The 27,973-nt window shown below is 52.9% G+C and overlaps 14 protein-coding genes across 14 annotated transcripts; 7 read left to right on the top strand and 7 right to left on the bottom strand.

Moving 5' to 3' along the window:
* Positions 1-101: 101 nt before the first annotated feature.
* On the top strand, positions 102-1,132 carry VTN49DRAFT_8030 (uncharacterized protein; the record flags this gene model as incomplete). The annotated part of the gene is made up of 7 exons (XM_069416366.1): positions 102-141; positions 373-392; positions 441-475; positions 529-542; positions 607-621; positions 673-963; positions 1,023-1,132. 7 exons carry the CDS (start codon positions 102-104, stop codon positions 1,130-1,132), a joined length of 525 nt encoding a protein of 174 aa, XP_069272391.1.
* Positions 1,133-1,524: 392 nt separating this feature from the next.
* On the bottom strand, positions 1,525-2,483 carry VTN49DRAFT_8029 (uncharacterized protein; the record flags this gene model as incomplete). Its single annotated transcript, XM_069416364.1, has 3 exons — positions 1,525-1,853; positions 1,918-2,137; positions 2,232-2,483. The coding sequence occupies 3 exons, from the start codon at positions 2,481-2,483 to the stop codon at positions 1,525-1,527; spliced, it is 801 nt and encodes a 266-aa protein (XP_069272390.1).
* Positions 2,484-2,750: 267 nt separating this feature from the next.
* Positions 2,751-3,558, top strand: VTN49DRAFT_8028 (uncharacterized protein; the record flags this gene model as incomplete). Its single annotated transcript, XM_069416363.1, has 3 exons — positions 2,751-2,855; positions 2,913-3,037; positions 3,093-3,558. 3 exons carry the CDS (start codon positions 2,751-2,753, stop codon positions 3,556-3,558), a joined length of 696 nt encoding a protein of 231 aa, XP_069272389.1.
* A 198-nt stretch (positions 3,559-3,756) lies between these two features.
* Positions 3,757-4,774, bottom strand: VTN49DRAFT_8027 (uncharacterized protein; the record flags this gene model as incomplete). The annotated part of the gene is made up of 2 exons (XM_069416362.1): positions 3,757-4,213; positions 4,275-4,774. 2 exons carry the CDS (start codon positions 4,772-4,774, stop codon positions 3,757-3,759), a joined length of 957 nt encoding a protein of 318 aa, XP_069272388.1.
* Positions 4,775-4,850: 76 nt separating this feature from the next.
* On the bottom strand, positions 4,851-5,820 carry VTN49DRAFT_8026 (uncharacterized protein; the record flags this gene model as incomplete). Its single annotated transcript, XM_069416361.1, has 2 exons — positions 4,851-5,145; positions 5,789-5,820. The coding sequence occupies 2 exons, from the start codon at positions 5,818-5,820 to the stop codon at positions 4,851-4,853; spliced, it is 327 nt and encodes a 108-aa protein (XP_069272387.1).
* A 5,737-nt stretch (positions 5,821-11,557) lies between these two features.
* Positions 11,558-12,882, top strand: VTN49DRAFT_8025 (uncharacterized protein; the record flags this gene model as incomplete). Its single annotated transcript, XM_069416360.1, has 2 exons — positions 11,558-12,012; positions 12,069-12,882. 2 exons carry the CDS (start codon positions 11,558-11,560, stop codon positions 12,880-12,882), a joined length of 1,269 nt encoding a protein of 422 aa, XP_069272386.1.
* A 158-nt stretch (positions 12,883-13,040) lies between these two features.
* Positions 13,041-13,718, top strand: VTN49DRAFT_8024 (uncharacterized protein; the record flags this gene model as incomplete). Its single annotated transcript, XM_069416359.1, has 1 exon — positions 13,041-13,718. The coding sequence occupies one exon, from the start codon at positions 13,041-13,043 to the stop codon at positions 13,716-13,718; it is 678 nt and encodes a 225-aa protein (XP_069272385.1).
* Positions 13,719-13,796: 78 nt separating this feature from the next.
* Positions 13,797-15,006, bottom strand: VTN49DRAFT_8023 (uncharacterized protein; the record flags this gene model as incomplete). Its single annotated transcript, XM_069416358.1, has 3 exons — positions 13,797-14,420; positions 14,486-14,757; positions 14,823-15,006. The coding sequence occupies 3 exons, from the start codon at positions 15,004-15,006 to the stop codon at positions 13,797-13,799; spliced, it is 1,080 nt and encodes a 359-aa protein (XP_069272384.1).
* A 503-nt stretch (positions 15,007-15,509) lies between these two features.
* Positions 15,510-16,485, top strand: VTN49DRAFT_8022 (uncharacterized protein; the record flags this gene model as incomplete). The annotated part of the gene is made up of 4 exons (XM_069416357.1): positions 15,510-15,672; positions 15,728-15,780; positions 15,831-15,985; positions 16,041-16,485. The coding sequence occupies 4 exons, from the start codon at positions 15,510-15,512 to the stop codon at positions 16,483-16,485; spliced, it is 816 nt and encodes a 271-aa protein (XP_069272383.1).
* A 125-nt stretch (positions 16,486-16,610) lies between these two features.
* VTN49DRAFT_8021 (uncharacterized protein) lies at positions 16,611-17,964 on the bottom strand (the record flags this gene model as incomplete). Its single annotated transcript, XM_069416356.1, has 4 exons — positions 16,611-17,206; positions 17,264-17,794; positions 17,857-17,877; positions 17,934-17,964. The coding sequence occupies 4 exons, from the start codon at positions 17,962-17,964 to the stop codon at positions 16,611-16,613; spliced, it is 1,179 nt and encodes a 392-aa protein (XP_069272382.1).
* Positions 17,965-18,711: 747 nt separating this feature from the next.
* VTN49DRAFT_8020 (uncharacterized protein) lies at positions 18,712-19,530 on the bottom strand (the record flags this gene model as incomplete). Its single annotated transcript, XM_069416355.1, has 1 exon — positions 18,712-19,530. One exon carries the CDS (start codon positions 19,528-19,530, stop codon positions 18,712-18,714), a length of 819 nt encoding a protein of 272 aa, XP_069272381.1.
* A 1,120-nt stretch (positions 19,531-20,650) lies between these two features.
* On the bottom strand, positions 20,651-21,989 carry VTN49DRAFT_8019 (uncharacterized protein; the record flags this gene model as incomplete). Its single annotated transcript, XM_069416353.1, has 2 exons — positions 20,651-21,745; positions 21,792-21,989. The coding sequence occupies 2 exons, from the start codon at positions 21,987-21,989 to the stop codon at positions 20,651-20,653; spliced, it is 1,293 nt and encodes a 430-aa protein (XP_069272380.1).
* A 456-nt stretch (positions 21,990-22,445) lies between these two features.
* On the top strand, positions 22,446-26,830 carry VTN49DRAFT_8018 (uncharacterized protein; the record flags this gene model as incomplete). Its single annotated transcript, XM_069416352.1, has 2 exons — positions 22,446-22,549; positions 22,615-26,830. 2 exons carry the CDS (start codon positions 22,446-22,448, stop codon positions 26,828-26,830), a joined length of 4,320 nt encoding a protein of 1,439 aa, XP_069272379.1.
* Positions 26,831-27,411: 581 nt separating this feature from the next.
* Positions 27,412-27,885, top strand: VTN49DRAFT_8017 (uncharacterized protein; the record flags this gene model as incomplete). The annotated part of the gene is made up of 3 exons (XM_069416351.1): positions 27,412-27,501; positions 27,557-27,789; positions 27,849-27,885. The coding sequence occupies 3 exons, from the start codon at positions 27,412-27,414 to the stop codon at positions 27,883-27,885; spliced, it is 360 nt and encodes a 119-aa protein (XP_069272378.1).
* Positions 27,886-27,973: the final 88 nt, after the last annotated feature.

The raw sequence follows: 27,973 nt of genomic DNA, 5'->3' as shown, positions 1-27,973 counted from the left end.
AGACTTAGGAGGGTTCCGATGTCGTTTCGCAGGACGCGTTCTGACGCCTCACAGATTTCCGAGCTTCGATTCGACCGACTCTTCCCTTATACTCTCTCACGATGGATTACCATGGATCGGGTGGCCGTGGCTGCTTCAATTGTGAGTTTCATTCCAAAGCGACGTGCGACTCGTGAAGAGGCCGTACGCGCAATGACAAACAAACCACCGTGTCTTCGCTTCATCCAAGTATGCCCCATGGCCCCTTTGTTCCCCCTCTGTTCCTTTCGGATCGTTGAAGATCGAATCGGACTCGGTGGAGAGGATGAGCCTATTCGTCGTCGCTGCGTTTACATACATTTTTGTGGGAGCAATAGCTAAGACATGGACCAGGTGGCGATACCTCTCACCAGGTAATTTTGGGTGTTACCTGGACATTCAACTTGTGCTTATCCGCCTAGGCTCGTGATTGCCCCAGCAAAGGCTCTCCGACATGGTATGTTGGGCTAGCTTGACTGTTGTAAGAAGTCCTCTGCTGACATGGTGTAGCTACAACTGCGGTGGTACGTTTGACTCCAAGAGATATGGGATCTCTCATTTGACCAATATATTCTGGGCTATCTACAGGCCAAGGACATTTGAGTAAGTCGCTCCCCTACAACACTGCTATAACCCGTCTGACATGCTGCGCAGGCCGTGACTGCACCGCCCCTCAAAAGGAGAAATCTTGCTACCGCTGCGGCCAGACGGGGCATATCTCGCGCGAGTGCACGCAGCAGGATAGCGGCTACAATGGCTACTCGGGCGGCGGCAGTGGCCAAGAGTGCTACAAGTGCGGACAGTACGGCCACATTGCGCGCAACTGCACGCAGGGTGGCGGATACAGCGGCGGCTATGGCGGCGGCCGTGGGCAAACTTGCTACTCCTGCGGAGGTTATGGGCACATGGCCCGAGATTGCACACAGGGCCAAAAGTGCTACAACTGTTAGTTCCCTTCCTTTTGTTTCAGGTGTTGAACAGAATTCTTACCAGACGGGATCCAGGCGGTGAGCTGGGCCATGTGTCGCGCGACTGTCCGACCGAGGCCAGCGGTGAACGTGTGTGCTACAAGTGCAAGCAGCCAGGCCACGTGCAGGTTGCATGCCCGAACTAAAAGCTCGACTTTGATCTCAGGACGGATGCTGCTTTCATTTCGAGCCTTCTTTTCTTTCTTTCCTCCAGTTTTCGTTTCTCTTCATTTGTGTTACCCACGGGCACGGACTGGCTCGCTTGACTTGCCGGCACGATATATTCTATTCCACTCGCTTTCTTGCAATTGACTTACGAAAAGCAAGCCCTTTCTATGAGAAAAATAATGGGGTTGAGGAAAACGGACAAGAGAGACATGATGATACATGTACCTGACTGATGCCGATACGGATCCAATTCAGTACCGATACCCTGCAAATTCAATGGAATCAAAATCTGACTTTTTCTACTTTTCGAAGACGGGTATCATCGTAAACTACATACTAATAGTAGTTATTCAGAGTATGCTTTTTATGTTCAAATCTCCTCCATATCCTCATCATTCAGGTCGTCCAATGGCGGAAAGTCACCCACCTCGACCCTCTCCGGCTTCACAAATACACCGTAATTTGGCGGGCAGTCAAAGTAGCGCTTGCCATTGACGCTACCGTCGTTCTTTCCTGTCGGCTCATCGAGTTGGATGCCAACCCACAACGGGACCGGCCCTGTGTAATTCTCATCAGGCTGTTTATTCCCCAGGGGCTTGAATGCGATTTCCGGAACGGGGCCGATATACTGGACCGTCCCGCGGCGAAGATGAGGCGGGGAGGACGGGAGGATAATTGCTCGACGAGAGGTGGCGATCCCTAAACCAACCCCCATCAGGATCAAAACCCGTTTTACAAGTGGGAGGGGAAGGAAGAATCTAACCTCTCTTCTCCACCTCTTCCTTATCCCTGCGGCCCTGCTCCGCATACAAATCCATGGGTGATTTGGCATTAGGATCGAACCGGCCGAGTTTCTGCTCCTTTTTCCACTGGAGTACAGAACCGGGCAGTTTCTCGTATGCTTCCTGCGGGAGTTCGAATTTCTGGACGCTAGACAAATCATCGAAGTTTGGGCGTGCAGACGGTGGGCGTGTATCGTGAACCTATACATTCAGCCTCTCCCTCGTTTGATAGGGTATCAATCAGCAATTGCTACTTGATCCTCCAATATCAACCACTGTGGTTGCTAGTATATACCTCAATTTCGCATCCCCGATATAACCCATAACTCCCCACCGTTTCATCGTCCGCATCTAACCATGTATCTGGTTTCCCTGGCGACTTGAGAAGCAGTCGCTGGCTTCCCGGCGGGATGCCCGTCACGGTCTCAAGCTTGCCTTTGAGGAAGCTGATGGTCCATGATGGTGTAATGCGGCGTTCGGTGGCCAGGAAGGGCTCGTCTCCCCTCCCGCTTGAGGGAGTTGTAATTGCGACGGGGACATCTGCCATGTTTTCCTTTTTCCTCCTCCTCGTCCGAATTCGATTAATGTCTGAGATGCTCTGCAGATATCTAGGATCTGGAGGGGCTCACCCATGCTGGCAAGCATCTTTACTTTCCTTGAGAGGAATAGTTTACTGCCGGTGAAATTAGGTTGATTGATTTTAGCCTATTTAAGTAAAGTTCAGGCTTCAGTCATCCATTCCGCCCCTCGGGCCGTAACGCCGAGGAACCGAGAGACCATCTTGACTGAAATCCATCCGCATCGCGCGCCCGACATGCCTCCGGACCACGAGCAAGATCCCGACGAGGCCTACGAAGAAAAACACGTGCATCAAGTCTATCAGCAGATCGCGGAACATTTCTCTTCGACGCGCTACAAGGTACATTGCCAACAAACCGCGCAATATACTGGGAACAATAAGCTAAGAATTCAACAGCCATGGCCCATCGTTGAACGGTTCCTCCTAGCACAGCCCCCAGGGTCCGTCGGACTGGACATTGGCTGCGGCAATGGCAAGTATCTCAGTGTTAACCGAGATATCTTCATTGTTGCGTCGGACCGGTACCCTAACCTCCTCGCAAATGATCAGAGAAATTCCAAACTGATGGTGTTCTAGATCCGATGCCCTAATCCGCATAGCCCGCAAGCATCAGCCCCATTCTGTCATCGTCGCGGACATCCTGAGCCTGCCGCACCCGGACGGACAGTTCGATTTTGCCATTGCGATTGCCGTAGTGCACCATTTGTCGACTACTGCGCGGCGCGTGCAGGCCATTGCGTCGATCCTGCGCACGCTACGCACCGACCATGGGAAGGCTTTGATATATGTCTGGGCGCTAGAGCAAAAGAATAGTCGGCGCGGGTGGGATAAGGGCGATCAGCAGGATGTGATGGTACCGTGGGTGATGAAGGCTCCTGCTGGGTCTGGGGGACAGCAGCCAGCCGATAAGACTTTCCACCGATATTATCATCTGTACGAAGAGGGTGAACTGGAGAGAGACATCCGTGCTGCGGGTGGTACGGTTGTCGAGTCGGGTTATGAAAAGGATAACTGGTGGGCTATTGCAACACGACAGTCCTAAAAAAAAAAACACATGACCGCCATTTTATATATATTCACACAGAATTTCCCAAGACGCGTATCCATCATGACAGAGACAAAAGAGGAAAAAAGACACGACTCCACCCGCCATGCAAAACCAAAAACAGAATCATGCATCAAGCTGATGTCTTCCCAACGCTATGCAACCAAATCACAACTGGAGGAAAGGAGAAGTCATTCACGGCCTTGTTCGAGGAAATGCTGTCATATCCGGGCCAGGATAGTTTGGCGGCGGTGGCGGCGGTGGCGGTAAGCCTAGCTGAGGAGGGGGAGGAGGCGGCATCCGATATGGATCGACCATATGCCTCGACTGAGGGGGCCCAGAAACCGGGACCCCAGCGGTCAGGTCCTGGACTGAGGGCAGCTGTGTTGGTCCCAACTGTGGTTCCGCCGCCGGTGGCTTCGTCGCCTGCTGGGATTGAGACATAGATTGCCTCCTCCCCCGAGGAATGACCGTGTTACTTCGCCGGGGTCTACTGCCCGACTCGTGGCTACTACTGCTACTGAGGGAAAAAGGCACCACGCCTGCTCGACGGGCCATCTCCTGCTCCCCCAGCTGCCAGTGCATGGCTTCAGCGGCTCGCCATGGAATTGCCATTTCCTCCGCGACCTTGGACCACATTTCCGCCTTGAACCTGATCTGTTGGTTAGTTCCATGCCTACGTTACGACCGTCGGGGCATCGCATGAGACAAACCTTTCGTATAACCGCGCCAGCTTGTTTTTCCGATCTTCGTCCCACTCACTCCGACGCTCGAGGTAGTTTTGGTAGTGGAGGCGACAGCTGATGGCACTTCGTCCTGGAAGCCGCTTGCTGATGTCCTCCCACTTCATGCCGCGACCTCGCAGCTCAATGATCAAGGCGTCTTCCTCGGGCGACCATTTAGACTGCTTCTTGGCCGGCGGCTCCCCTACGTGGGACGAACCCTGCAGCCGTTTCGTGCCCGCAGAGGTCGACGGACGAGAAGAAGTGGTTGCCGGGGTCAGGGGCGCCTCCGCCAACGGTCCCGACGTCCCCTGCGATCCCGATCCCGCCGTGCTCAGGGACGGGAAGGAAGCAGGCCGGGAAGACGTTGGGGACGGTTCGGACTGGGCGGAAGACGGCGGTGGCGCTTCCTCTTCATCGTCGTGCTTCAACAGCCGTGAGATATCCAGTTTTGTAGAGGCCGGATGAGACGGGGACTGTAAGCAAAGCATATGCGCGGGTTGGCTCTGCGGGGATTTCAGAACAATCGGGCACACCAGGCGCCCAGAAAGCGAGGAGTTTTAGGTTTCAATCGCGTCGCTTGACTGACGGATTGCCGATCAGGTTGTCGTGAGTTTTCGTTGTGGTGACAGTAGCCCGACTCAATCCAGTTGAGGATTCACATTCAAAAGCAAAGCAGCGAACCCAACCATTCACAGTCAGGATCAACGCTGCGGCAACTATTGGCGGTGAAATGTCAAAGTCACAGCATGCAATGCCGTTGAAGCCGTCTCGGGGCGGTAGATATAGATATATCACCGAGTGCCGGCCGGGAACGAAGTAGACGAAAAGTGTACTGGAAGCCGGACCGACTCCACCAGGGCTAACGATGGAAATTTCTCATTCAAAAATCACTAATCAAACTTTTTGTTTGAAAATTACGGAGCCGCAACGCAGAAGGAGGGAAGGAGAAAGGGAAAAAAAGAGGAAGAATAAAAATGAAAGAGCGGAAAGAAGCAGAAGTAAATAAGAACGCAGAGGAGGGGATCGAGAGAGAAATGATAGATTTGATTCTATCCAACTTAGGCAAGGTACGGTAGTTATTAAAGTGGTGTATTTTCTTTTCTTCAGCGGGTTCGACTTGTTTTCGAAAAATACGTGCAATAATCCAAAAAACAAGACAACCTCCCCAGGCACCGTGTCTGGTCCCCAGGAAAATAATACGAGGGATGATGTCATGCACGGTTCCTCGGAGATGAGCGAACAAAGTGCTCGATCACCATGTGGCCCATGTTGGCCAGGATTATTATAATAATAGCATTCAAGGGACTAGTACTGTCAAGTACTAACCTTGTACATATTCTCTGACAGTCGGGATTCCTTCATCTCCCTTCTACTTGCCGCGGCATGCCTGGGGCCAGGGACTGATAGGCCCTTCCCATTCCTTCACATGGAGTGCTAAAGAGCTCGGTCCAGCCCTGAGAATCCTGAAAATGTGGCTTATCGTTTTGCTTACGTTTGCTTACGTAGTACTAACTACTGTCTCTGGGGTATTCATCGAACATGGTCCCCTTTCCCCGTATCCATCTGGAACCTAGGTGTTCATAACTGGTTCGTGCCTAGGTTATTCCGCTGCAAAATGTCATGCGTGGAAAGTTTTGGCTTTTGCTGGGCGGTTAAGATTTGAGAGTTCGAGAAGGGAAAGTCAAAGCTGACAAAAAGTCGAAATCTAATCAACCCAATCCCATGAACAGACCAGGGCACAAAAAGTATAATTTTGTATTGACCAAGTGTGAAAAAAAAGAATGCCATGCCAATTGCCTTTTGCTTTTACATTACAACGTCGCTAGACCTTGTCGGGTCAACAAACCAACGGACGGCATGAGATAACCTAGAATGACACGCCACAAGCCAGCCAAACGGCCCAAACCAAATCAGACATGGCCAAACGATCCAAAAAAGAACCGGTGGACCTCGGGTACCCCTCAAGCCTCCAGTTCCAAAGTGCCCCAAAGATTCGAGAAAAAATAAGATCACCGCCCGGATACATACCCACCCTGAACACACACACACACCAACGAAGAGGGGCGACAAAAGCAAAAAAAAGAGTACGGCTTTCCACACTTTGCCCCCCCTCCCCTCCCTCTCATTCCCAGATATCTTCTAAGGTTAGCTTACCGAACAGTTGATCATGAATCAATGAAGCGGTGGCGTTTGGCCGAGACGGTTGACGCAGGTAGCTATTCGCTCATCAAACTTAGGCCAAGCTCGGACACAAGGAAAAAAGGGAAGGTGAGGGAGAGTTATTAGGAGATTAAGTTCTTGGGAACCGGTTCATCCTAGCTCGAAGTTACGTCAAAAGAACGTCTAAAAGCGAAGAGGTTCCCCAGCCGAAGTCAGGCTGTCCTGTCTTGTCGAACCTGTCGGGTGCTGGTAGTTTAGTTAGACCAGAAAGACTGCATGCAGAGTGGAGGCGGGCTGATGTAATTAACTAAAATTGATCGTCGAGTTGGTTTCGAATGCATGGGGAAGACCGTTGATCAAGTCTTGGACCGGCCTGTAACACTAGTCCTGAGACTGCCCGGTCGTCCGGGGCGAAGCCACTACGCGCTTGAGCATCCTGCATCTACTTCATGTTACTGGAAGGTTGACTAGCACTAATTATGCTAGATGATCTCAGCGACGGGACATGATCACGACCGGACTCGTCAACACAGCCCAGTCGTCGCCAACAATGTAATCATCAAAAGAGTCGGAAAACTAAGTTGCTGCATGGAACAAGAGAGCTCATCATCAAGTCGTATCCTCCCGTTGCATGGCGCTGGAACAGCGCCCGGCCAGGATCTGCGGATCAAGCATCTGTTTCGGATCGAGGCATGGGTGACAGTTCGACAGGTCAAACTCACGGCCGTCAAAAGGGCTCCAGCCTCTAGTTAGGACCCGCTTTGAAAAGGTTTTTCTTTTATTACTGATTTCCAGGATCATGGGTGCTTTCTGCTTCGATGCGGCCATACCGCAAAGGGCATAAAAGTGTGTTTCGACGGGTCATCAAAGCTTGGGGTCTGTGCAGCTGGACTCGGCGGGATTGGCTGAACCACCAGTCTCTGGCAATCTGGCTTAACGCTCTCAAACTCATGGACGAATCACCATCCATGGTCATTTTCATTCGGCCGGAACCTTGTGCAAGTTGGCGAAAGTTAAACGATGATAGACAGCATACAGTAAAGACTGATAACGGTGAACGGTTGCACTACGTTAGTCTAGCAGCAGGGAAAATACTGCTGGATTCGAGCAATCCTTTCTCCGTAACTAACCGATCGTTGAGAGTTAATTTTGGTGTTCGCTGGTGCTGGTGTTGTTCTGGAAAGTTAGGAAATCTCATCGGTCCGAGAGTGCCACGCTGGTCGACGTTTGGACTAAGTACGGAGCAAGGGAGCAGCCGCAGCAGCACGTCCTAACGCGCGTTCCAGCCTGGATCACACGTCAACTGGCACCAGACGGCCGGTGGGGGAAATCCCTTTCTCGATCATGGACTCGAGGAATCGAGATTGCCTGGGATTCCACATGGCTCCAGCCTCACAAGCTCGTAGACGTCGTCGCGTGCTTGACAGGAACAGCCAGCATATGACAGATCACGGAGAAGCGAGCCTTGGACAGATCTAGCATGCACCATTCTCCGTCCCCTAACGTCGGTCCCATCTGATTCGCGGTTCGTCGTTCTCTTTTGATGATGGCAGGCTGCGCCGTGGCGGCGACCCACCGCACGACCGTTCCAGATCAGCAGATGAAATTGCGCAGCTTGGTCCATGGGCTCGACCGGGGCAGAGTTCAGAGCAGAGAGCGCATGGAGTCCCAGGATCCACGAACGATCCGCGCAGTCAAGCCAAGTGGGGGGGGGGGTGGCTTACGATGCAAAAAGATGCTGTTGGCTCTCCCTCTTCAGACTGCAGAGGCTTGGGAGGGCACCAATAACCTGATCGGGCTTGATCCTCACCGTCATCATTAAATTACCGACTGAATTCTGCAGTGTGTTGATTCTTGAGTCTTGACACTGGTGACAGAAAGCTTCCTTTGGTTCCTCGCTTTCTTCCCCTCCTGTTGGCGTTTGGACGGTTGCTGCAAGTGGCAAGCAACCAAGCTTTTTCATCCTGCCTCCAGGCCGTTCAGGAACTAACTTGAACAAAGTTTCGGAATACGGTGAAATTGGTGGTTGGCTCCCCAGTGCTCACGTAATCATTGACCTATGCCATTCTGGGCAGTCACTCGAGTTTTTCTCTTCCTTCGTACTCCGGTCTCCGGCACCGAATTAACCGCCGTACCCAAAGTCTGCCTTGTGGATTGCCGATGATCCCAGATGGATACGACGAATATAGATCAAGATCCCGCATCCAGCGGTGAGGCAGCGTCAGGTCACCGTCAAACTCCAAACGATGTACGCATGATCTTCATGCAGGGCTGATTTGCATGTCCGCAGTTCAGCAAGACATAATCGATTTGCTAATGATGTAGCATTTGGGAAATCTGCTCATTCCTGTTCATCACCCATCGGCGCGATTCGGCGGCTAAGCCTAGTGGAAGGCTTAGCCCAACGGAGCATGAAAATCCCGATAAGTATCTAGCTGAAACTGGAACTCCTCGGTACATGTTGCCTACGCCCTACGGCCAGGTTCCGGAATACGACTTCTATGATGGCTGATGACGCCGTTCAAGCAACGGTTTCAATGATCGCCCGGGAGGGAGCTCGTTCACGGCCAACATCCTCCTATCCCCTAAAGGCCTACGCGTAATTACCTAGAGAATAACCAAGCTCCGAGCTTGTCCCGGCATTCTTCGAGACCGGGAAAACAGCGGAACACTATTTCTAGATCGCCGTAGCATCCGAGCGGGTTCACTGTGATCGGTGGGACGGGACCCTTGCCGCTGATTCGCATAAACACCTCATTATTATTCTCGGGTGTGATGGGCAGATGGATGGCAGTGCCGGTTCGTGACTCCAGCAATTAATAATAATAACAATGACATTGTCCGGAGGAGCTCGTTCCCACCCTCTTGAACTCTGAAAGAACCGAGACATAAGACAGCTCGCGGTCGGTGACTCAGCCGCCTTTCGAAGCGGTGAAAAAAAGTTCAAATGCAAATTGCAAATCATGCAAGCACTGAGTTCACTAGTGTTCGACAGCAGGCAAAACTTAACTACATAGTAGCGGTGGTGCCGAGGTGCAGAGTGCAGACAAGCTGCATGAGAAAAAGTTCCGGGCAATCATCATTCGCTCCAGTTCGCCTAAAGAATCGGAGATTTTCTCGGGGGGGTGCTCCAATGACAAGTTCAGTTTGTGTCTGCTTGCAGCCTGGCATTTGCATCGGTACTTTTAGCTTGTAATGTAGGCTGTCAACTGGTGTGTCGAACACCAGTTGATTGTCCTGATTTTCCCGCGCATCCAAATCCAAACCACATTTCTGTGCCTTTCCTTTCCTGGCACGGGCGCATGAACGGGAGTCCGAAGTAGGCTTAGGCTTAAGACCCTTACGAATATCGCCGAATTCGGTTATTTTAATCGATGACTTTTTGAAACTGGATGGTCCTCACACAGGCTGGGCTTGTTTCAAGTGTCGGATCTGATCGATCATGTTTCCTTCAAGGGCCTCATCCTACGAAAAGCCTTCTACTTGGGCAACGAGCTGACTAGTGGAGTTCGCCCCTCCTGTTTCAAATCCCTGCCCTAAGCCTTCATAAGTTCGTCCTCTCAAGACGGAGAAATCCCGCCGCGAGACGATCAGCTACATAGATCAGATCAGATCATATGCCGGCATCACGTGCCGGCCGTTGAGTACATGCACACGGCATGTCCAGTAGATCGTTTGCCAGGTGGAAATCATCCCTGATTTGACCACGTCATCCCCTCACGATGAAAGGGACTGGCAAGCCTTATGCGGCTGTGCCTTGTTATCTGCATCCTTGCCAACATGTGCTCGGAGTCATTTCCCCGGTTGATTCCCATACTTACCATTCATATGATGGCGGTGTGCAACGACGCCCATTGCAGGGTCTGCGGCTCGAGCATATTGAGTTTCTAAGAAGACATACTTGATGAGTCGGTGGCTTGATGTTCTACGAGATCCGTGTGGAGTTGCGATCAAAGATTCCAACAAGAAATCCACTTTCGGGCTTGTTCCGTTGGCATGTCCCATTTTTGAGCGCGCTTCGAGATGACTAGAATATGAGATTTTGTCGCCAGGATCCTCCATGGGATCTCAATGATCCTTAATATGAGATCACTGTTTGAACATGAGACAAGCACAGGTCACTGTGACCACTTTGATCTTCAGATCGAAGCTGGGTCCTTGAAACAAAGAGAAGCGGCCACGTCCATCGGTTGAAGATCCGTGTTAAAGCCAATTACTGGCGGGAGCTCGTCGATTGACCTGACCCCGAAGTCACTCCTCGCGTCTCACTATCAATGCATAACTGCCATTGATGTTCGTGCACAACTCAGGGCAGTTACGATTGAACATCGCCGCCTGCTTGCATCGTGGTACCCGTCTATATTGAGATGCGGAATCCGATAACCTGGGCAAGTCAAGGATCAAATCCTATGGACGTTCAGTGTGTGTTTTGTCGCTTGTCTGGGTTTCCTTGTAGAGCCAGGGACTGCAAAGGACCTATCTACAGAGCGCCATCATGATCAAGGCATTAACTCGAACAAGGTGCATTGTACGATACTAATCTAGCACCATCCTGTGTTTTCAGTGACAGCGATGGTTCCCAGGAATGTGGCTTTGCGGATCGAGCTTCAGGCCTGCTCAACCGTTGCCCTGATAAGCGTTTCAAGGGCATCACTGGCTCTTCCAAGGAATACAAATGAACCTGGCATAGCCCGGCCTACCGAGTTTTTTTTTATCTAAGAACCATTTTTATTCGGCTTCATCTACTAAACTACTCCAGCGCAGTTTATCATCCACGGTCCTGAATATGAGTAGTATCTCGAAATCTAACAATGCTCAGACAACGAAATTCGTTTCCCCACTAAGGCAGCAATCTTGATGACCAAGGCTCTGTTCTTTGATCACTTGTCTCAGCAGTGTTTCGCAGGAAAAGTACTTTCGCTGGTCCAAATTTGATCTTGATCAAGCTGGCCCAAATTCTCCGACCTCATCAGAGGTGAAGACAAAGAGATATTTGAAATCAGAAGTGAAAGAAAACAAAGCGCAGCGATATAATGCAGATGAAATCATGGCAGCAAAAGCCAGACACGTAGCAAAGAATACTCTTTTTCGTCCAAGAGAAACGACAGATCATGGCGGAGGACTTGCCAACTGATGGACAGCCTGCTCAGTCTTCCCCGACTGAAGAGCCGTCAGAAGATGATCACGAATGGACAAAAGCTATCAAGAATTGGCCCGCAGTTCCAGCGGGGCTTCCAAATAAGGACAAGGTCGAATGCTACCGCAACGTTATTCTGGTGATGTTGTTCCATGCGCCGCTCCTGGTGAACGAGCTCGACAAAGTGCATGATGCTTATGGCGAAGGTTGCGCGTGTCTAGCCTGTCGATTCCACGACCTGTTTAATCAGTTCTGGGAAACGAAGCGGCCTGAGGAATTCAAGGGCGCGCTAAGAAGGTTTTGGGAAGACACGGTGCCGCGGGACGAGCACATGAATGGGGCCAGTTGGGAATGGTTGCATAGCCAGCAGGACGCGCAGGAGTACCTGGCTTCCTTGCTTACTCGGCTAATCGAGGATGAGTTTGGGAGGTAAGGCCGATGGGAAACGGGAACAAGATATATGGAACTGAGCTAGTATTTCCCAGGCCGAGCGTTTTCCAGCTCGCTGAGATCCATCGATGGACGTTTTTATATTGTCAAGCTTGCGGGTTGGTCGCGGAACGACGGATGGGCAGGCTTCCTGACTCCCAGCTCAAGTACATGATCGTCACGGTCATGCCCCGGGCCGAAGACACACTGAAAGCAGACGGCCCTACCGCGGACAAGCGGTCGTCGGGAATAATATCCACAAGGGAAGCTCTAATTCATGGCCTCATGCACAACAAAACCTCAGGTCGATGCGAAAATTGCGATGCCGTCGGGGATCTTATCGAGGGTTCGCCGCTGCGCAGCGGACCCCCGCTACTCTTTGTCCGCATATACTCAGTCTCGAGAGGAAACCGGTTCAAGCTTGACCCCTATGCCACCGTATCAGTATATCCGGAGCCGGACAAGGACCGGGCCTACGTGGAGTACGTGTACTATGAACTCTACGGGGTGGTCTTCCACGAAGCGTACGATACTGCAAGCGGCCACTATCACGGGGGTTTCCTCGGCCCTGAGGGCAAATGGGCGCATTTTAACGACGAGGAGTCGCGGCGCTGCAGTCTTGAGCAGTTACAGGGAATGCAGACGGATACGACCAAGGTCTCACTGTTGGCGTATCGGAGACTGGGAACTGTGCAAGCGAAGGTAGATGCTAAGGCCGAGGAGGCGGAGAAGGAGTGGAAATCACAGTCAGATACGAATGAGAATGCAAATGGGGATACAGAATGGAATCTAGTAGATTGCGCTGAGAATGGAGATGCGGATTGGACTACAAGCGAAAATGCGGACGGGGATGCAGATCCAGAGGCATAATTGCCTGCCTCGAGCTGTTTTGGACTATGTATACTCTATACCAAGTCGCGTTCAGTGGTTATGTGTTGGATTTGATCTATTCAAATGGATATATTTTTCATGGACAAACGTTGATTTTTATGTGCCATCATTACTTTAACCACTTTTCCCACACCACCATGACCGACCATGATCTAATTCAACCCCTCGACCTCCCGTCCGGCACTTCCTTCCTCTCAACGCTCATCTCTCACGCCTCCTCCGCCATCCGCGAACGAAATACTACTACTACTCGTACCGGCTCGGCAGAAGTCGAACCCCATCATGTAGCAGAAACCAAAGCAAAAGCGTTCCTCCTGGCCCTCCACACGATATATCCCAAACTCCTTCTTCCTGCTCTGGACATTATCGACCGGCGACTCATTTACCGCGTTATCGCGGGCGACGAGGAACTCGATGGCCGCGACGTGGAACGACGCGAGAGGCACGTATATTTCGTCCGCTCAGCGTCGACCGAGATGACAGGAACAGAGTCTGAGTCAAGACCGTTGACTCCTACTATCCCAGCGCTGTCCATTCTTCATAGCCAGGTCCCAGACAACGACGGCGGCGGCAGTGAGTATGGCGTTGCAGGGACGGGACAAGGGATAGGGTATGAAGTCCGGCTAGATGCGTGGAATTGTACCTGTCCGGCGTTTACCCTCGAGGCCCTTTCCACTGCGCGCACGCGTTATAGTGGAGGGCGTCGAAACGATGTGGACTGGTTTGGGGGGAGATTAGCACGCGATGCTGGACCGGATAGCCCTATGTGTAAACATCTTCTTGCGTGTTTACTCTGGTGTCAGCGGCGGAAATAGAATCTACGTAATGAATCATAAGGTCCAAGTGCAAAAATGAAATATAGCATAGCAGTACATCATGACTCTAGATTCATTTCATGACTTTTTCTTGTTCTGTCCTTTATCCTTTTCCTTGTCCTTATCATCTTTGGACTCCGCGGAGGTGCCGTTCTGTTTGGCTTCCTTTTCCTTTTCTCGGGCCTCCTCTTTCTTGTTCTCCAACTCTTCCTGCTGCTGGCGGTTCTGGATCTTGTTGTCGATCAGATCGTGGAACGCCGTGATGGCTCGGATCAAGCTGCTGACGTAGATGGCCATGAGCTGGTCATTTGTCTTGACGGTCATAGCGCGCACCAGCTCGCTGTTCTCGACGAGCGCGGATGCCGGCGCCGGATCGCCTGTTGGATTATTGGAGATGCCCAGGTTCGACGGCGGTGTGCTCAGGTTCGGCAGCAAGTTGAAGACGTCCTGGAGGTTGCCCAGGATGGCGTGGTTGATGGGCAGCTCGTGGTCGAGGACCTTTTGCAGGTACTGCCCGATGTCGCGCAGGCGGAGGTGCAGCCCTTGCAGCGACTGCAGCTGCGACGTGATGCGCGTCGATAGCGTGCCGACTGCTACGTCGCGGATGTCACGGAGGAGGTGCTCGACGCCAATCTCCTCCGCTTCTTCCGCTTCGATTGTGGAGGGAATGTGTACAAACGTCTTGGATGTTGTTGTGCCGTCCTAAGCTTGTAGTTTAGCATTTCGCGTTCGCGCAGTGGAGAGCGTAGTGTCGAGAAGTAGCTCACATCCTTGATCTCTTCTACCGCAAAGTATGCGTCCGTCGGCACGCCCACCTCCTTCGGCTGCACATCGACAATGACCAGCAGCGGGTTCGGCGTGTACCGCTTGAACAGCTCGTTGATCTCGAGGTCTGACGCCCGCAGCTTCGGTCCGGAGTGGTACCACCCTATCAACTTCTCGCGCGCGTTGATCTTCTTGAACATGTTTGCCATGGATTCCACAAAGTTGTGGTCAAGGAACCAAACAGAGGGGTCTTTTTCGTCCTCTTCGAAGGGGACTACAGAAACCTGTCAGCGAACGCGTCATCGAAGCTCGAAAACCCCCAAGGAAGTATATACGCACCGGCAAAACTATTCGATACCCGGACATTCGAGCCATTGTTCTGTCCCAGCAGCACGCCTACGACTCGTTTCCGGGTTCCTTTGGCGGTTCGGCCGTAGTGATCGGCGACGGAGAGGAGGACAAGAGGCGCCACGGAGACGGTGCGCGTCACCAGCGAGAGAGTCTCCGCCGTCGTGGCCGGCATGGTGACGGATTAGATTGCGGAAATCGTGAAGATGACGGGGTTGATGTGATGTTGACTGCTGAGCTACCTTACACCTACAGCTTGATTGCGTCTGCGATCACCGCCTAGCTATTGGTGCCTGACCAATCAGGCATCAATATTTTTTTCTGTTGGATTGACCATGTTGGAAACTTTGGAACATACTTTAAGCAGGCCTACAATTGACACTGCGACAGAATGGAGCTAGAAAATTCGGTTGTATACCAGTTCGGATAAATAAAACAAAAATCAAGATTTCTAAGACCATGTGCTAAGACGTAGTACTCATTCCTCGGCCGCTCGACCGGGCTAACGGCGAGCCTCAGGCCAAACTCCGAGAACGGATGGTCCATCTCCACATCTTTTTTACTTGCATTAATATACACCTGTCACCCTTGTTCAATCCTCCTTTAGCCCGTGTCTTCTTCCCTGCTACTGGATACCTCCCCCGGGCTTATTCCCCCCCGTCCGCTTCGTCTGGCTCAATGGCTCCCATCACGCAGGAGACCGTCGACGGTCTCAAGGATGTCATCAGCAAGCTCGAGGCGCGGGTCGCGCAGCTGGAGGAGCGCCTTGCCGACAATGAGCGCCCCCAGAAATCCGTGTCGGAGCAATTGCGGATGATTCTGATGGGACCTCCTGGTGCAGGTACGTGGGCATCTATGCCGCCGGAATCGAAAGAAAGAATTAACCGGGGCGCTAGGCAAGGGAACGCAAGCTCCGAAGCTCAAGGAGAAGTTCTGCGTGTGCCATTTGGTAAGGAGAAATTTCCCGGCGCTCAGAAATATATGTAGCTGACTTGCTAGGCCACCGGTGACATGCTCCGGTCCCAGGTCGCGAAGCAGACGGAACTCGGCAAGCAGGCCAAGAAGATCATGGACCAGGGCGGCTTGGTCTCCGACGAGATCATGGTCAACATGATCAAGAACGAGTTGGAGACGAATCAGGAGTGCAAGAACGGGTATTATCGCACCTTCCGGTCAACTTGGATAGGGATGCTGATGATGTGTGTCTAGCTTCATCCTCGACGGCTTCCCCCGTACCGTCGCGCAGGCGGAGCGCCTTGACGAAATGCTCGCGGCCAAGCAGCAAAAGCTGCAGCACGCTGTTGAGCTCAAGATTGACGACTCGCTGCTGGTGGCGCGCATCACAGGTCGGCTGATCCACCCGGCGTCCGGGCGCACGTACCACAAGATCTTCAACCCGCCCAAGGTGGACATGAAGGATGACGTGACTGGGGAGCCGCTCATCCAGCGGTCGGATGACAACGCCGAGACTCTCAAGAAGCGCTTGGCCACCTACCACGCGCAGACGGCGCCCGTCGTTGAGTATTACAAGAAGACGGGCATCTGGCGCGGAATTGACGCCAGCCAGGAGCCCGGCCAGGTGTGGAAGAGCTTGCTGGGGGTGATTGAGAATAAGCCTAAGAGTGTTTTGGACCAAATAGGGCTGCGCAAGTGATTTAATTTCCTACATCTCTCGTGTAAAATAATGGAAAAGGGTAACAATAGAGATTTCCTTTTTTTTTTTATTTACATTTCGTCAAGGCTCATACAGAAGACTTTACACTCCTTTACTATGTACAATCACAGCTGCAGAGGATATGTCCGCGACTCAATCTTCTCCGGATACACCAATCCGACCTGCTTGCGCACCTCATCCATGACGCGCATCAGCTGGATGCTCTCCTCCAGGGGCATGGTCTCGCTCTCGAGCTTGCCATCACGGAGGCAACGCGCCGCCTCATCCGCCTCCCAGTACATGCCATGGCCATTGTCCGGGAACGGATTCTCGACCTCCTGAATCTGCACCGCACTCGGGTCGGTGCCCTTGGGGACCAGCGGAATGAGCCGGAAACCTTCGGGCCGGTAAGCGGGACCGAAGACCTGGATCTCACCCTTGGTTCCCTGGATCCGGATAGCGGGACCGGCAGCCTTGCCACGGTCAGGGAACGAGGCCAGACGGAGGGAGGTCGACGCCACGGCGTGCGACGTGCGACCCGGCTGGAAGTTGTTCGTCGGAGTCGTCGTGGGGAAGGTCAGTAGAATGGTGGTGTCCTCGTCAGCGCCAGTACCGGGGTACTTAGCGACATAGGAGGAGATGGCGCTCGGAGGACGGCGCTGGTCCACCGGCAGAGTGTGGTAGAGAGTTTGGAAGACCCAGGTGAGAGAGTAGATACCCACTGTTTCCCATCAGCACAGATCCGTACCAGCGAAAATGCCAAGGGGAGAGGGCGTACAATCCAGCAGCGCACCACCCGCCAGGTCCAGATTCACCATGCGGTGCTTATCGCCCCATTCATTCTCTGGGTTCGCGCCAACGCTGTTATCCGCTGTCACGCGGAGCACCTCGCCGATCTCACCGCGGCGGATCAAGTCGCGGATCGTAACGGAGACCGGGAAGTAGCGCGTCCAGACGGCCTCCATAAGGAATAGCTTCTTCTGACGGGCCACGTCGCGCAGCACTTCCAGCTGCTCGGCATTAACAGTGAAGGGCTTCTCGCACAGCACGTGCTTGCCGGCCTGGAGCGCAAGCATCGTGTTCTGGAAGTGGTGCGAGTGCGGCGTCGCGACGTAGATAATGTCCACGTTGGGGTCGGCCACCAGCTCCTCGTAGCTGCCATAGGCAGCGCAGGGGGCTGGAATACCCGTCTCGGCGATGAATTTCTCAGCGCGTTCTTTAGACGAGGACGAGGCCACGGCGCGGACGGTGTGCTTGACGTCCTCGGCGCCTCGAGCCTTAGCGTCACGAAGAAGGTCCTTGACAAAGGCTGCGGAAATTAGTTATCCCCTTTGACTACAAGTATTCATTGTTTTCGAGGAACGAACGTACTGGCAGCAATGCCACCGGTGGCTATCAAAAGTCAGCAATCATGCATATCTTTCCCTTCGTAGAGCGCTCGAACTCACCGAGAATACCCCAGCGCGCTTCAAAGGCCATTGTCGCGACTTGTATGTACAATTGCTAGACTCTCTCGAGTTTAAACACCTCGTATGGAAAAGACGAGGGGCCTCTTGATATTAATAATTGTCGTATCCCTGGTAGAGAGATCCCCGCATCGGCGAACCGCTCGGATGGCGGGGCTTTTTTTTTCGCTCTCGGTTTTATCCATGGAATGTTCTCGCGCGGATTCTCGGATCGTCTTGGTCCACGGATGAGGCTGGTATGAATGCCTGGGTTCCCGTCAGGGTCTTCGGCACTTGTTTGTGTTGGTCGGGTTCTGAACTTACGGATGAGAGACTTGATCGGCTTCAGCGAATGACTTTGCTTTTTGTTCGGCGTTCGCTCCGAGGGACTTTAGCCTAAAGAACTCCGCCATCAAAGCAATCCAAGCTTTTTGCTGCTGACGACTGACGATCTTCATGGTTTTCTGGATAATTGGAGATCCATGATTTGTAATGTCAAAGATGATTTGCGTGCATGGAAATGCATGCACGGTACCTGTCATGGTGTGCATCGGAATGCTGTCATTGACTATCAACTCTACGGCACCATACTGAATCGGTTTTGACAGCACGATTAGCAAGTCAACCAAGGAACGGTTTGAGCTTTTTCTACAAAGAGCAAGTCAGGATTTACATCCACTTCCTGCTCTCGTTGAAACAACCCTTAGGAAGGTTTGTTGTATCAGGTGAATCTAACTGCAAATCACCTCTTCTGATTCAATCTATACGGAACCATCTACTCTCAGACGGCCATTTCCACAGAGGTATCAGAAGACTCCTTGCAACGTCCTGGCAGGCGTTCCAGTACGCCTCCCCAGCTTGGTAAACAAGCACCACAGGAAGGTATCAACATTGCCACCACCTGAGCAACAAAGAGCCACACAGCTGTCTTATCGGTCTCCGACTCGAGATGATTCCGCGATATGATAAGCTCCGTCCACAGAACAAGTGGCCAGCCCAGAAAGAGCATGGCAATAACTCCAAGGGGGATGGCAGGATATCTGTGCCACCACTTGACATCCCTCAGATCACCCTCGCTGGCTGCTTTCGGTCCCAATATGGCGAGACCAGATACCAACTGGACGAACGACAAGACTAGGAGGGTGTCAAAAATTTGCCACGGCAAAAAGAGCCCCATATGCCAGCCCCGGGTGAGAGTTCGCCAGCCAAAAAAGAAGAATTGATAAACGCCGTAGCCCGGCGGCTGGTGGACTACCCAAGCCTTCCAAGAAGCTACCGTGTTCACAACCATCACACCGACCGAACCCAGACCGAGAAGGACGGCCATAAAAATGTTGCCTGAGCTGACGCCTCCCAGGTAGGAAATGGCGTAAAGCAGGTTGAAGTGCGGCATGAGAAGGGAGATGGCATGGATATCCTCTTTACTCGACATGAGTCTGTACCATTGGATCTGGGTATACCAGTTGTATGCGAGAAAGCCGATGTTGCTAGGGCAGTTGCTATTTAGCCCTGATAGGAACTGTGCTGGGGCTAGAGCGTAGCTGATGTACAGTAGCCACCGGTTTGTCAGGCTAAACCCCGGAGCAATTTTGACGGCCATTGCCGAGCCTTTAATATCGGCGATGAAAGAAGTGACTGTCTTGCACGAGCACCAATTTTGACAGCAGGCCCGTTTGGAAAGGTTCTCGATCCACCACAGAGGGCGTTTAGTCTTTGTTCGGCCAGAGGACGTAGGCGACAGCAGGTTGTAAGAAGAAATGAAGTGACTGTCGGAGCTCCTATGTCGACGAGGAAAAGAAGAGGGCAATGATCTGTTATATTCTTCGTCTAGAGCTACACTCAGGATCTTAGGGCTTTATGGTCGCTGGACTGGCCCATTTCATCGACCAATGCAGCATCCTTACACTGTGGCTATGGTTGACAAGACAGCCACTAGATAAATGGATACGAGTAGTAACTTCGAGTTCCCAGCGATATCTACTAGGTAGCTTCACTGCAATAAAGGTTATTTTGTTGGAATGTCCTACCGATCATCACAACAAAACGCTGCGAGAAGACAAGAGTTAGCGTCGGGCAGAAGGGCCGCATCATTAGTATGTGCACAGCAGCCATTGTTACTACTATACGAGAACTGGCGCTGCTATTGAGAATGTCAGCTGGGATGTGGAAGGAACTTGCATTCGGGTTCGATAGCCCTAGCCCAATATGTGGGTAGGCGAAGAGGATTGGTGGCTATGCGCGCTAGACGATGTCGCCCGTGATTTGCGAGTACGAGAATCACTACGCCCGAGTCACCCACGCCGGCACCCTCGAGCACGGCCCAGTTAGGTGTGGGCAGCAGCCTTCATGGATGCGGCAAATGCCCTGTCGCAAATCGGAAGTCTGTCCGATCCGGCAGCGATTGCCGCCCGTCGTGGTGTGTTCGTATCCGGTGGGAGCGAGGCGTAAAGGATAACTTTGAAAGGATAATTTCCGGTTTCCATCTGTGCGCCCAAGAGGAAATCGTGAGCTGGGAGTGTGCAAGTCTAGAGTTTCTAATGGAAGCCTGGTTTGCTTGCAGCTCGCCGTGGAACAAGCACAGCGGGTCAAGTTCTTGTCGAGGATTGTTCATTCTATGTCCAAGGTTCGAAAAGACTCCTCTATTGTCGCATAGCTCTTTCCAACGACATGCTGATAATGTACATGAGATATTCTACATGGTTTTTGAAGAGTGAGGATGTCTATACCCACTGCCGCGGATGCTTCAAAACATCCAGCATCTCCTTCTCCGGCGTCATTTCCTCTGGCTCATCCTCTTCAGCAGGATCGGTCCTCGTACCGGATACTGGATCCATGTAGACCCAGGACGCCGTACGCGGGAGACTCATAAGGATGCTTTCGATCCGCGAGTTTGGCGTGCGCAGCCCAAAGCTAGTGCCGCGGTCGTACATCAGATTGAACTCAACGTATCGACCGCGACGTAGTTGCTGCCAGTGTTTTTGCTCCGGCGTGAAGGGCATGTCCTTACGCCGTTCGACGATCGGAACGTAGGCAGGAAGGAAAGAGGCAAGCGCATCGCTGACAAAGGCGAAGAGCGCTTCCTGAGGATTCTGTGACGACGACGAGCTGCTACGCAAAAAGTTCTCGTCTAGGTCATCAAAGAAGATCCCACCGACGCCACGCGCTTCTCGACGGTGCGGGATGTAGAAGTACTTGTCGCACCAGGCCTTGAATTTCGGGTAATATGTTGGGTCGTGCTTATCGCAGACGTCCTTGATAGTCTGGTGGAAGTGCTTGACATCCTCCGGGAAGAGATACGACGGCGTCAGATCCGTTCCGCCGCCGAACCACCAGTGCTTTTCACCATTGACGGGGTCATTGGGATCCGACGTCTCAAAGTACCGGTAGTTGAGATGCACCGTTGGTGCCATCGGGTTGTGCGGATGCAGCACGAGAGAGAGTCCCGCCGCGAAGAAGTTCAGTGACTCGGCGTCCGTGGACATCAGCGACTTGTGGTCAACGCGCATCTTCTCGATGGCAGCACGCGGCAGCTCCCCATACACTGTCGATACGTTGACGCCGGCCTTTTCAAAGACATTGCCGTCCTGTAGTACGCATGAGATGCCGCCGCCACCATTGGGACGCGTCCAGACATCAGTCTGGAAAGATTTCCCATCAATCCGGCTAAGCTCCTCGACAATCTTTTGTTGGTGTTCTTTGACAAGTTTCTCCATTCGCAGGCGCATCGGTGACGTTTCATCGATCTTCTGGCGCTTGAGCACTGCATCGAGCTCCGCAACGGACGGTGGTCCGGTTTGCGCCGCTCTTTCGGTCACCTACTTCCATTAGTCTCGCCGTTTCTTACAGCTGCTGCGGCCGTACCATAGAATAGATCAAAGCGCCGACAAACGGAATGCCAATTGCCAGGCGCAGATACGGCCGCCAAATCGTGTAGCTCTCTTGCTCCCTTTTGCCGGGCCTCTGCGAGAAATGGAAACGCTGGCCTTGGGTCAATCGCAAAGCTCTCGGAGCGGTGCGCACTGCAGCCCGCGGAGCCGTCCAGAGTCGAGGTGTAGCCATTGTCCCGTCAATGCGTGTCGCATTGAAATATTTAAAAGTGAAAAGCTGAAACTCGTCAGATTCCCATCAAATAGTCATCATCTCATGATCATGAAGAAAACTCGGCTTCTTCAGTTCCAAGTCAGATCATGCCAATTGCCGAGTCAGTCCACTCAGTCCACGACTAAGTGGATGTTTGTGCTGTTTGCATTGTTTGTTTCGTTCGAAATTTGTTTGCATTGTTTGTTCGCTCCCAGCGGGGCCTGGACCATGACGGAGCAAAAAGTTCGTCGCCAACCCCGCGGCCTGCAGTTTTGAGAATTTGCTTATCGCAGTCAAAAAATCATTCCGAGAGCTCCGATTAACCGTCTTCACGGTCGCATGACTGCGATTTGAAGAATACTCGACCAGTTCGTTTCTCCGCTTGCGTGTGGCGCTGTTGACTCATCGCATCTTGCCTGTCATGAGCAGAAGAACATGACTGCAACGGCCATTCAGCCATTGGAAGGGGTGGACCTGGGCAAGGCCCAGGTGATTGACCATGTGCCCAAGGTTATCAAGCAGCTCAAGTTTGGCGCACTGTAAGATTTCACTCGCGTAGAGAACTGCGCGAAGGCAGCGGCTGACATACACTCCTGCGGCTTAGATCACAAGATGACATTGTCAGCCAGTCGGTGGTAGAAGTCTCGGACAGAAAGTTTTATGACCTCGAACGCGACCGCCAGATTGCGCCATATGGCCCCCTCGACCAGCGCATGGGAATTTCGAACAAGACGGGAACATGCGAGACCTGCGGCGGATCAGTCCAAACCTGCAATGGCCATTTTGGCCATGTGCGGCTCGTGCTGCCGGCTTTCCATATCGGCTATTTCAAGCGCGTCATCGCCATCTTGCAGATGATTTGCAAAGAATGTTCGAACATTCTGTTGCCGCAGGCGGAACGCCGGGCCTTTCTCAAGGAGATGCGCCGGCCCACGTTGGATAATCTTCGTCGCATGCAGATTGCGAAGAAAGTGTTGGACCGGTGCAAGAAGACCCGGACATGTGAAGTTTGCGGTGCTGTCAACGGGGTGGTCAAGAAGGCGGGATCTGCCCCGTTGAAGATTGTGCACGACAAGTTCCGGGCGTTTAATTCGTCGACATCGGCGAAGAAGACGCCGCCAATTAGCAAGATTGTTTTTGAGCAGTCTATGGAGGAGGCAAGGGCAACAAATCCGGACGTGGAGAAATACTATAAGAAGGCGCAGGATGACCTGAACGCGCTGCGTGTTCTGAATCTCTTCAAGAAAATATCCAATAGCGATTGCGAGTTGCTAGGGTTGGATCCGAAGGAGGCACGCCCAGAGATGTTCCTATGGCAGTATATTCCGGCGCCGCCGAACTGCATCCGGCCCTCCGTTGGCCAGGACGGCGCAACGAACGAGGATGACCTGACGGCCAAGCTTGGTGACATCGTAGACAGCAACATCACGCTGAGGAATGCGTTGAAAAAGGGCGCGCCGGTAGCTACTATCATCGAATGCTGGGATTACATGCAGCTACAAATCGCAGTGTATATCAACGGCGATACTCCCAGTTTGAAAACTGACATGGGAAAGCCTGTCCGCTCGCTCGTAGCCCGATTAAAGGGCAAGAACGGGCGCTTCCGGGGGAACCTGTCTGGCAAGCGGGTCGACTTCTCCGGCCGAACTGTCATTTCTCCCGACCCGAACCTACGAATTGACGAAGTTGCAGTCCCAGAGCTGGTTGCGAAGAACTTGACGTATCCGGAGACGGTAACGCGGTATAATTTGGAGAAGCTGCAGGAAAGAGTTCGTAACGGTACCAAAAAGTGGCCTGGAGCGAACAATATTCTCCGCGGTTCACAAAAGATGTTCTTGAAGTACGGAAATCTCAACTGGATGGCAGAGAATCTGAAGCCTGGAGACATCGTCGAGCGGCATCTGGAGGATGGAGATATTGCATTGTTCAACCGACAGCCGTCCCTTCATAAACTGAGTATCCTGGCTCACTTTGTCAAAGTCCGCCCGCATCGGACATTCCGGCTCAACGAGTGCGTGTGTACGCCGTACAACGCTGATTTCGACGGCGATGAGATGAACCTACATATTCCGCAGACCGAAGAGGCCAGAGCTGAAGCCATGGAACTCATGGGCGTCAAGAACAACCTTGCGACGCCAAAGAACGGCGAGCCCATTATCGGCGCCATCCAGGACTTTATCAGCGCGGCATATCTGCTGAGCAGCAAGGATCGGTTCTTCGATCGCAAATCCTTCACTCAAATCTGCATGTACATGCTTGGCCCTGAGACGCGGTTCGATCTTCCTCCGCCGTCGATCCTCAAGCCGCAGATGCTCTGGACGGGAAAGCAAGTTTTTAACGTGCTGATGCGCCCGAATAAGGACGACCCAGTCAAAGTCAACTTGGACACAGCTTGTCGAGAGTTTACCCAGCCCAAGGATGGCAGACCAAAGGATCTGGACCCGAATGACGGCTGGCTCGTGATCCGCAACTCGGAAGTCATGTGCGGCGTCATGGATAAATCTACCATCGGTTCGGGTAAGAAGGACAACGTGTTCTACGTCATGTTGCGAGACTTCGGCCCGAAGGTTGCGGCCGAAGGCATGACACGGCTTGCTCGGTTGTCCGCTCGTTGGTTTTCAAATCAAGGTTTCTCCATCGGAGTAACGGACGTCTACCCCAGCGATCGACTAGTCAAGTCCAAGGATGATTTGGTCGAGAAAGCTTACGCCGAGTGCGACGAGATCATTGCCAAGTACAAGGCGGGAAAGCTGGAGAAGATGCCCGGTCGTGACGAGCTGCAAACGATGGAGGTGCACGTGTCCGGAATCCTGTCCAAGGTCCGTCAGCAGGCAGGAGACGAATGTATCGCACAATTGAGCAAGCACAACGCGCCTCTGATCATGGCCACCTGCGGATCCAAGGGTTCCAGTATCAACGTCTCGCAAATGGTTGCCCTGGTCGGACAGCAGATCATCGGCGGACAGCGTGTTCAGGAAGGTTTCCAGGACCGCACATTGCCTCACTTTCCCAAAAACGCACGCCAACCCCCGTCGAAGGGTTTCGTGCGTAACAGCTTCTTCTCCAGTCTCACTCCGACGGAGTTTTTCTTCCACGCCATGTCGGGCCGTGAAGGTCTGATCGATACGGCAGTCAAGACCGCCGAGACTGGCTACATGTCTCGTCGACTGATGAAGTCGCTTGAGGATTTGTCGTCACGGTACGACGGCACGGTGCGGACCTCATCTGCCAATGTTATTCAGTTCACCTACGGAGGTGACAACCTGGATCCGGTCGACATGGAAGGCAAGGCAAAGCCGGTGCACTTCGAACGCGCGTGGAACCATGCTCTTGCTACGAACTACGATGTGAATGACCGCAGTTTGCTGCCGTCGGAGATCATGGACATCACAGAAGAGATGCTGTCCAAGGAGCGCGCCAGGTACGCGCGACGGGATCTCCTCGGTCAGCAGCTCGACTACATGGATCGAAGCGACCACGGCATCGATCAATTCGAGAGTGGCCGGGACTTTGTCGAGTCAATTCAAAAGTTTGTGGAGTCCAAGGTCGACGGTCTGCTGCACGCCGGGGCAGACAGTACGTCTGACGTGCGACGTCAGATGGCACTGAACCATGTTGGCAAAGTGTCGGAGCGGGCCCTCCGCGCGTTCATCAAGTCGTGTCTGACAAAGTATGAGCGGGCCAAGATTGAGCCCGGCCATGCCGTCGGTGCGGTGGGTGCGCAGTCGATCGGCGAGCCCGGTACGCAGATGACGCTGCGGTCATTCCACTTTGCTGGTATTTCACTGGCCACGACACAGGGTGTGCCCCGTATCAAGGAAATCATCAACGCGTCCAAGGAAATCAGCACTCCGGTGATCACATGCGAGCTTGTCACGCCGGACAGCGTGGTCGCTGCACGGATTGTCAAGGGCCGGATTGAGAAAACCTACCTCCGGGACATCACGCACTGGATCCGTGAGTCGTGGACGACGCAGGAGGCTTACATCACGGTTAAGATCAACTGGCAGACGATCCGGGACTTGGAGCTGGAGCTGACGACGGAGCACATTGTCAACGCGATCAAGGCGCACCGGCGGTTCAAGGCGTCGGACCTCAAATTCCGGCACTTCCGGTCGCACATCCAGATCCACGTGGACATGGATCCTGCAAGCAAGCAGGGTCTCTCAAAGACGGAGGCGGCGGCGACAAGTACCGACCCGTTCCTGCGGCTAAAGCATCTGAAACGGGTTCTGCCGGACATCCAAGTGCTTGGCCACCCGAACACGAAGCGGGCGATCATCCAAGCAGACGACTCGGGTCGCAACAAGCTGCTGGTGGAAGGCTACGGCCTGCGGGAGTGCATGACGACACTCGGTGTGGACGGGCACCGGACGTCGACGAACAACATCATGGAGATGCGCGCCGTGCTCGGCATCGAGGCTGCACGGACGATGATCATCCGAGAAATGGCGGAGACGATGAAAGACATGAGCGTGGATCCGCGTCACTTTGAGCTGCTGGGCGACACGATGTCGAGCACGGGTGAGGTACTCGGTATCACGCGATTCGGTCTGGCCAAGATGCGAGATTCGGTCCTACAGTTGGCGTCGTTTGAGAAGACGGCAGACCATCTGTTCGATGCGGGCGGCACGGGCCGGGCGGATCAGATTGAAGGTGTGTCCGAGTGCATCATTATGGGCAAGACCGTGTCTCTGGGCACGGGAGCGATGGAGGTGGTGCGCCGGATGAACTTTCAAGCGGGCCATTTGGGGCCCAAGAAGACAGTGTTTGAGGATGCCTGGACGGAGCTATGTGAGCCGAAGAAACGGCGGCGGTAGTTCTCTTCTACTTGTATACTACTGCATGGTCGGTTGATGTGTGCTATGTATATATACAGTCTTGGGTATGGGATGGTCATGGCATCATAGCATTTGAATCTAGAATTCTAGAATAAAATGTCCCGTTAGTGACTTCGAACTGCCAGAACTGCTTGCTCTGTTAGGGTAGGGCTGCATAGGCGGAGTTGTGAAAAGGTACAGAGTGCCACCGCATAGGCCAGGCAGCCTCACAGTTCACCAGGCACCCAACGCACACGAAAGTAAACTCAAAATCCCGCAAGTTTCATTCTTCCGCTCTTTCAGAATTCTAATCAGAAAGTCCATCATTGTTAGAGTCATTCGCTCTTTTTCTGGCGGCGAGTTGCTCTTGTCACTTGTCACACTTCCATCTCTCGCACACCGCCACCACGACTGACCGCCCGATCCCCGTGACTCAAATACCGCGCGGGGTCCATCATCTCTCATCACCATCACTCATTCCGACTCACCTCATCTTCCCACTTCTGCAAATTAAAACCCTGTTATCGACCGGTTCCTAACTCCATTATCTTTCCGAGCCCGATTATCATCTCTCCGTCACCATGCGATCCAAGTTCAAGGACGAGCACCCCTTCGAGAAGCGCAAGGCGGAGGCGGAACGCATCCGCCAAAAGTACGCGGACCGGATTCCCGTACGTCTCTCTCGCCCATTCCCCGATTCCATCCCGTTAATACAGTGTTATGTAGGTGATCTGTGAGAAGGTCGAAAAGTCCGACATCGCAACCATCGATAAGAAGAAATACCTCGTCCCGGCGGACCTTACCGTGGGCCAGTTCGTCTACGTGATCCGCAAGCGCATCAAGCTGTCGCCTGAGAAGGCCATTTTCATCTTTGTCGACGAGGTGTTGCCACCGACAGCAGCACTGATGAGCAGTATCTACGAGGAGCACAAGGATGAGGATGGATTCCTCTACATCACGTGGGCTTCCTGACCTCGTACTTGTCATGTGGAACTGTGATGCTGACCAGGGAATACAGATACTCGGGAGAAAACACATTTGGGGACAGCTGCTGAGCGGAAGGGCAGGGCGGACTGGTTCATATGGGCGTTTGGGTTCTGATTTCATTCTAATTTTCGTTCTTCTGGTGCGACCTTTACCGTG

This window comes from Thermomyces lanuginosus (assembly GCF_041956635.1).
Source record: "Thermomyces lanuginosus strain ATCC 200065 unplaced genomic scaffold VTN49scaffold_7, whole genome shotgun sequence".
Classification (NCBI taxonomy): Eukaryota; Fungi; Ascomycota; class Eurotiomycetes; order Eurotiales; family Trichocomaceae; genus Thermomyces; species Thermomyces lanuginosus.
Note: the sequence above shows the minus strand (reverse complement) of the source record. Positions and strands in the feature narration are given on the sequence as shown.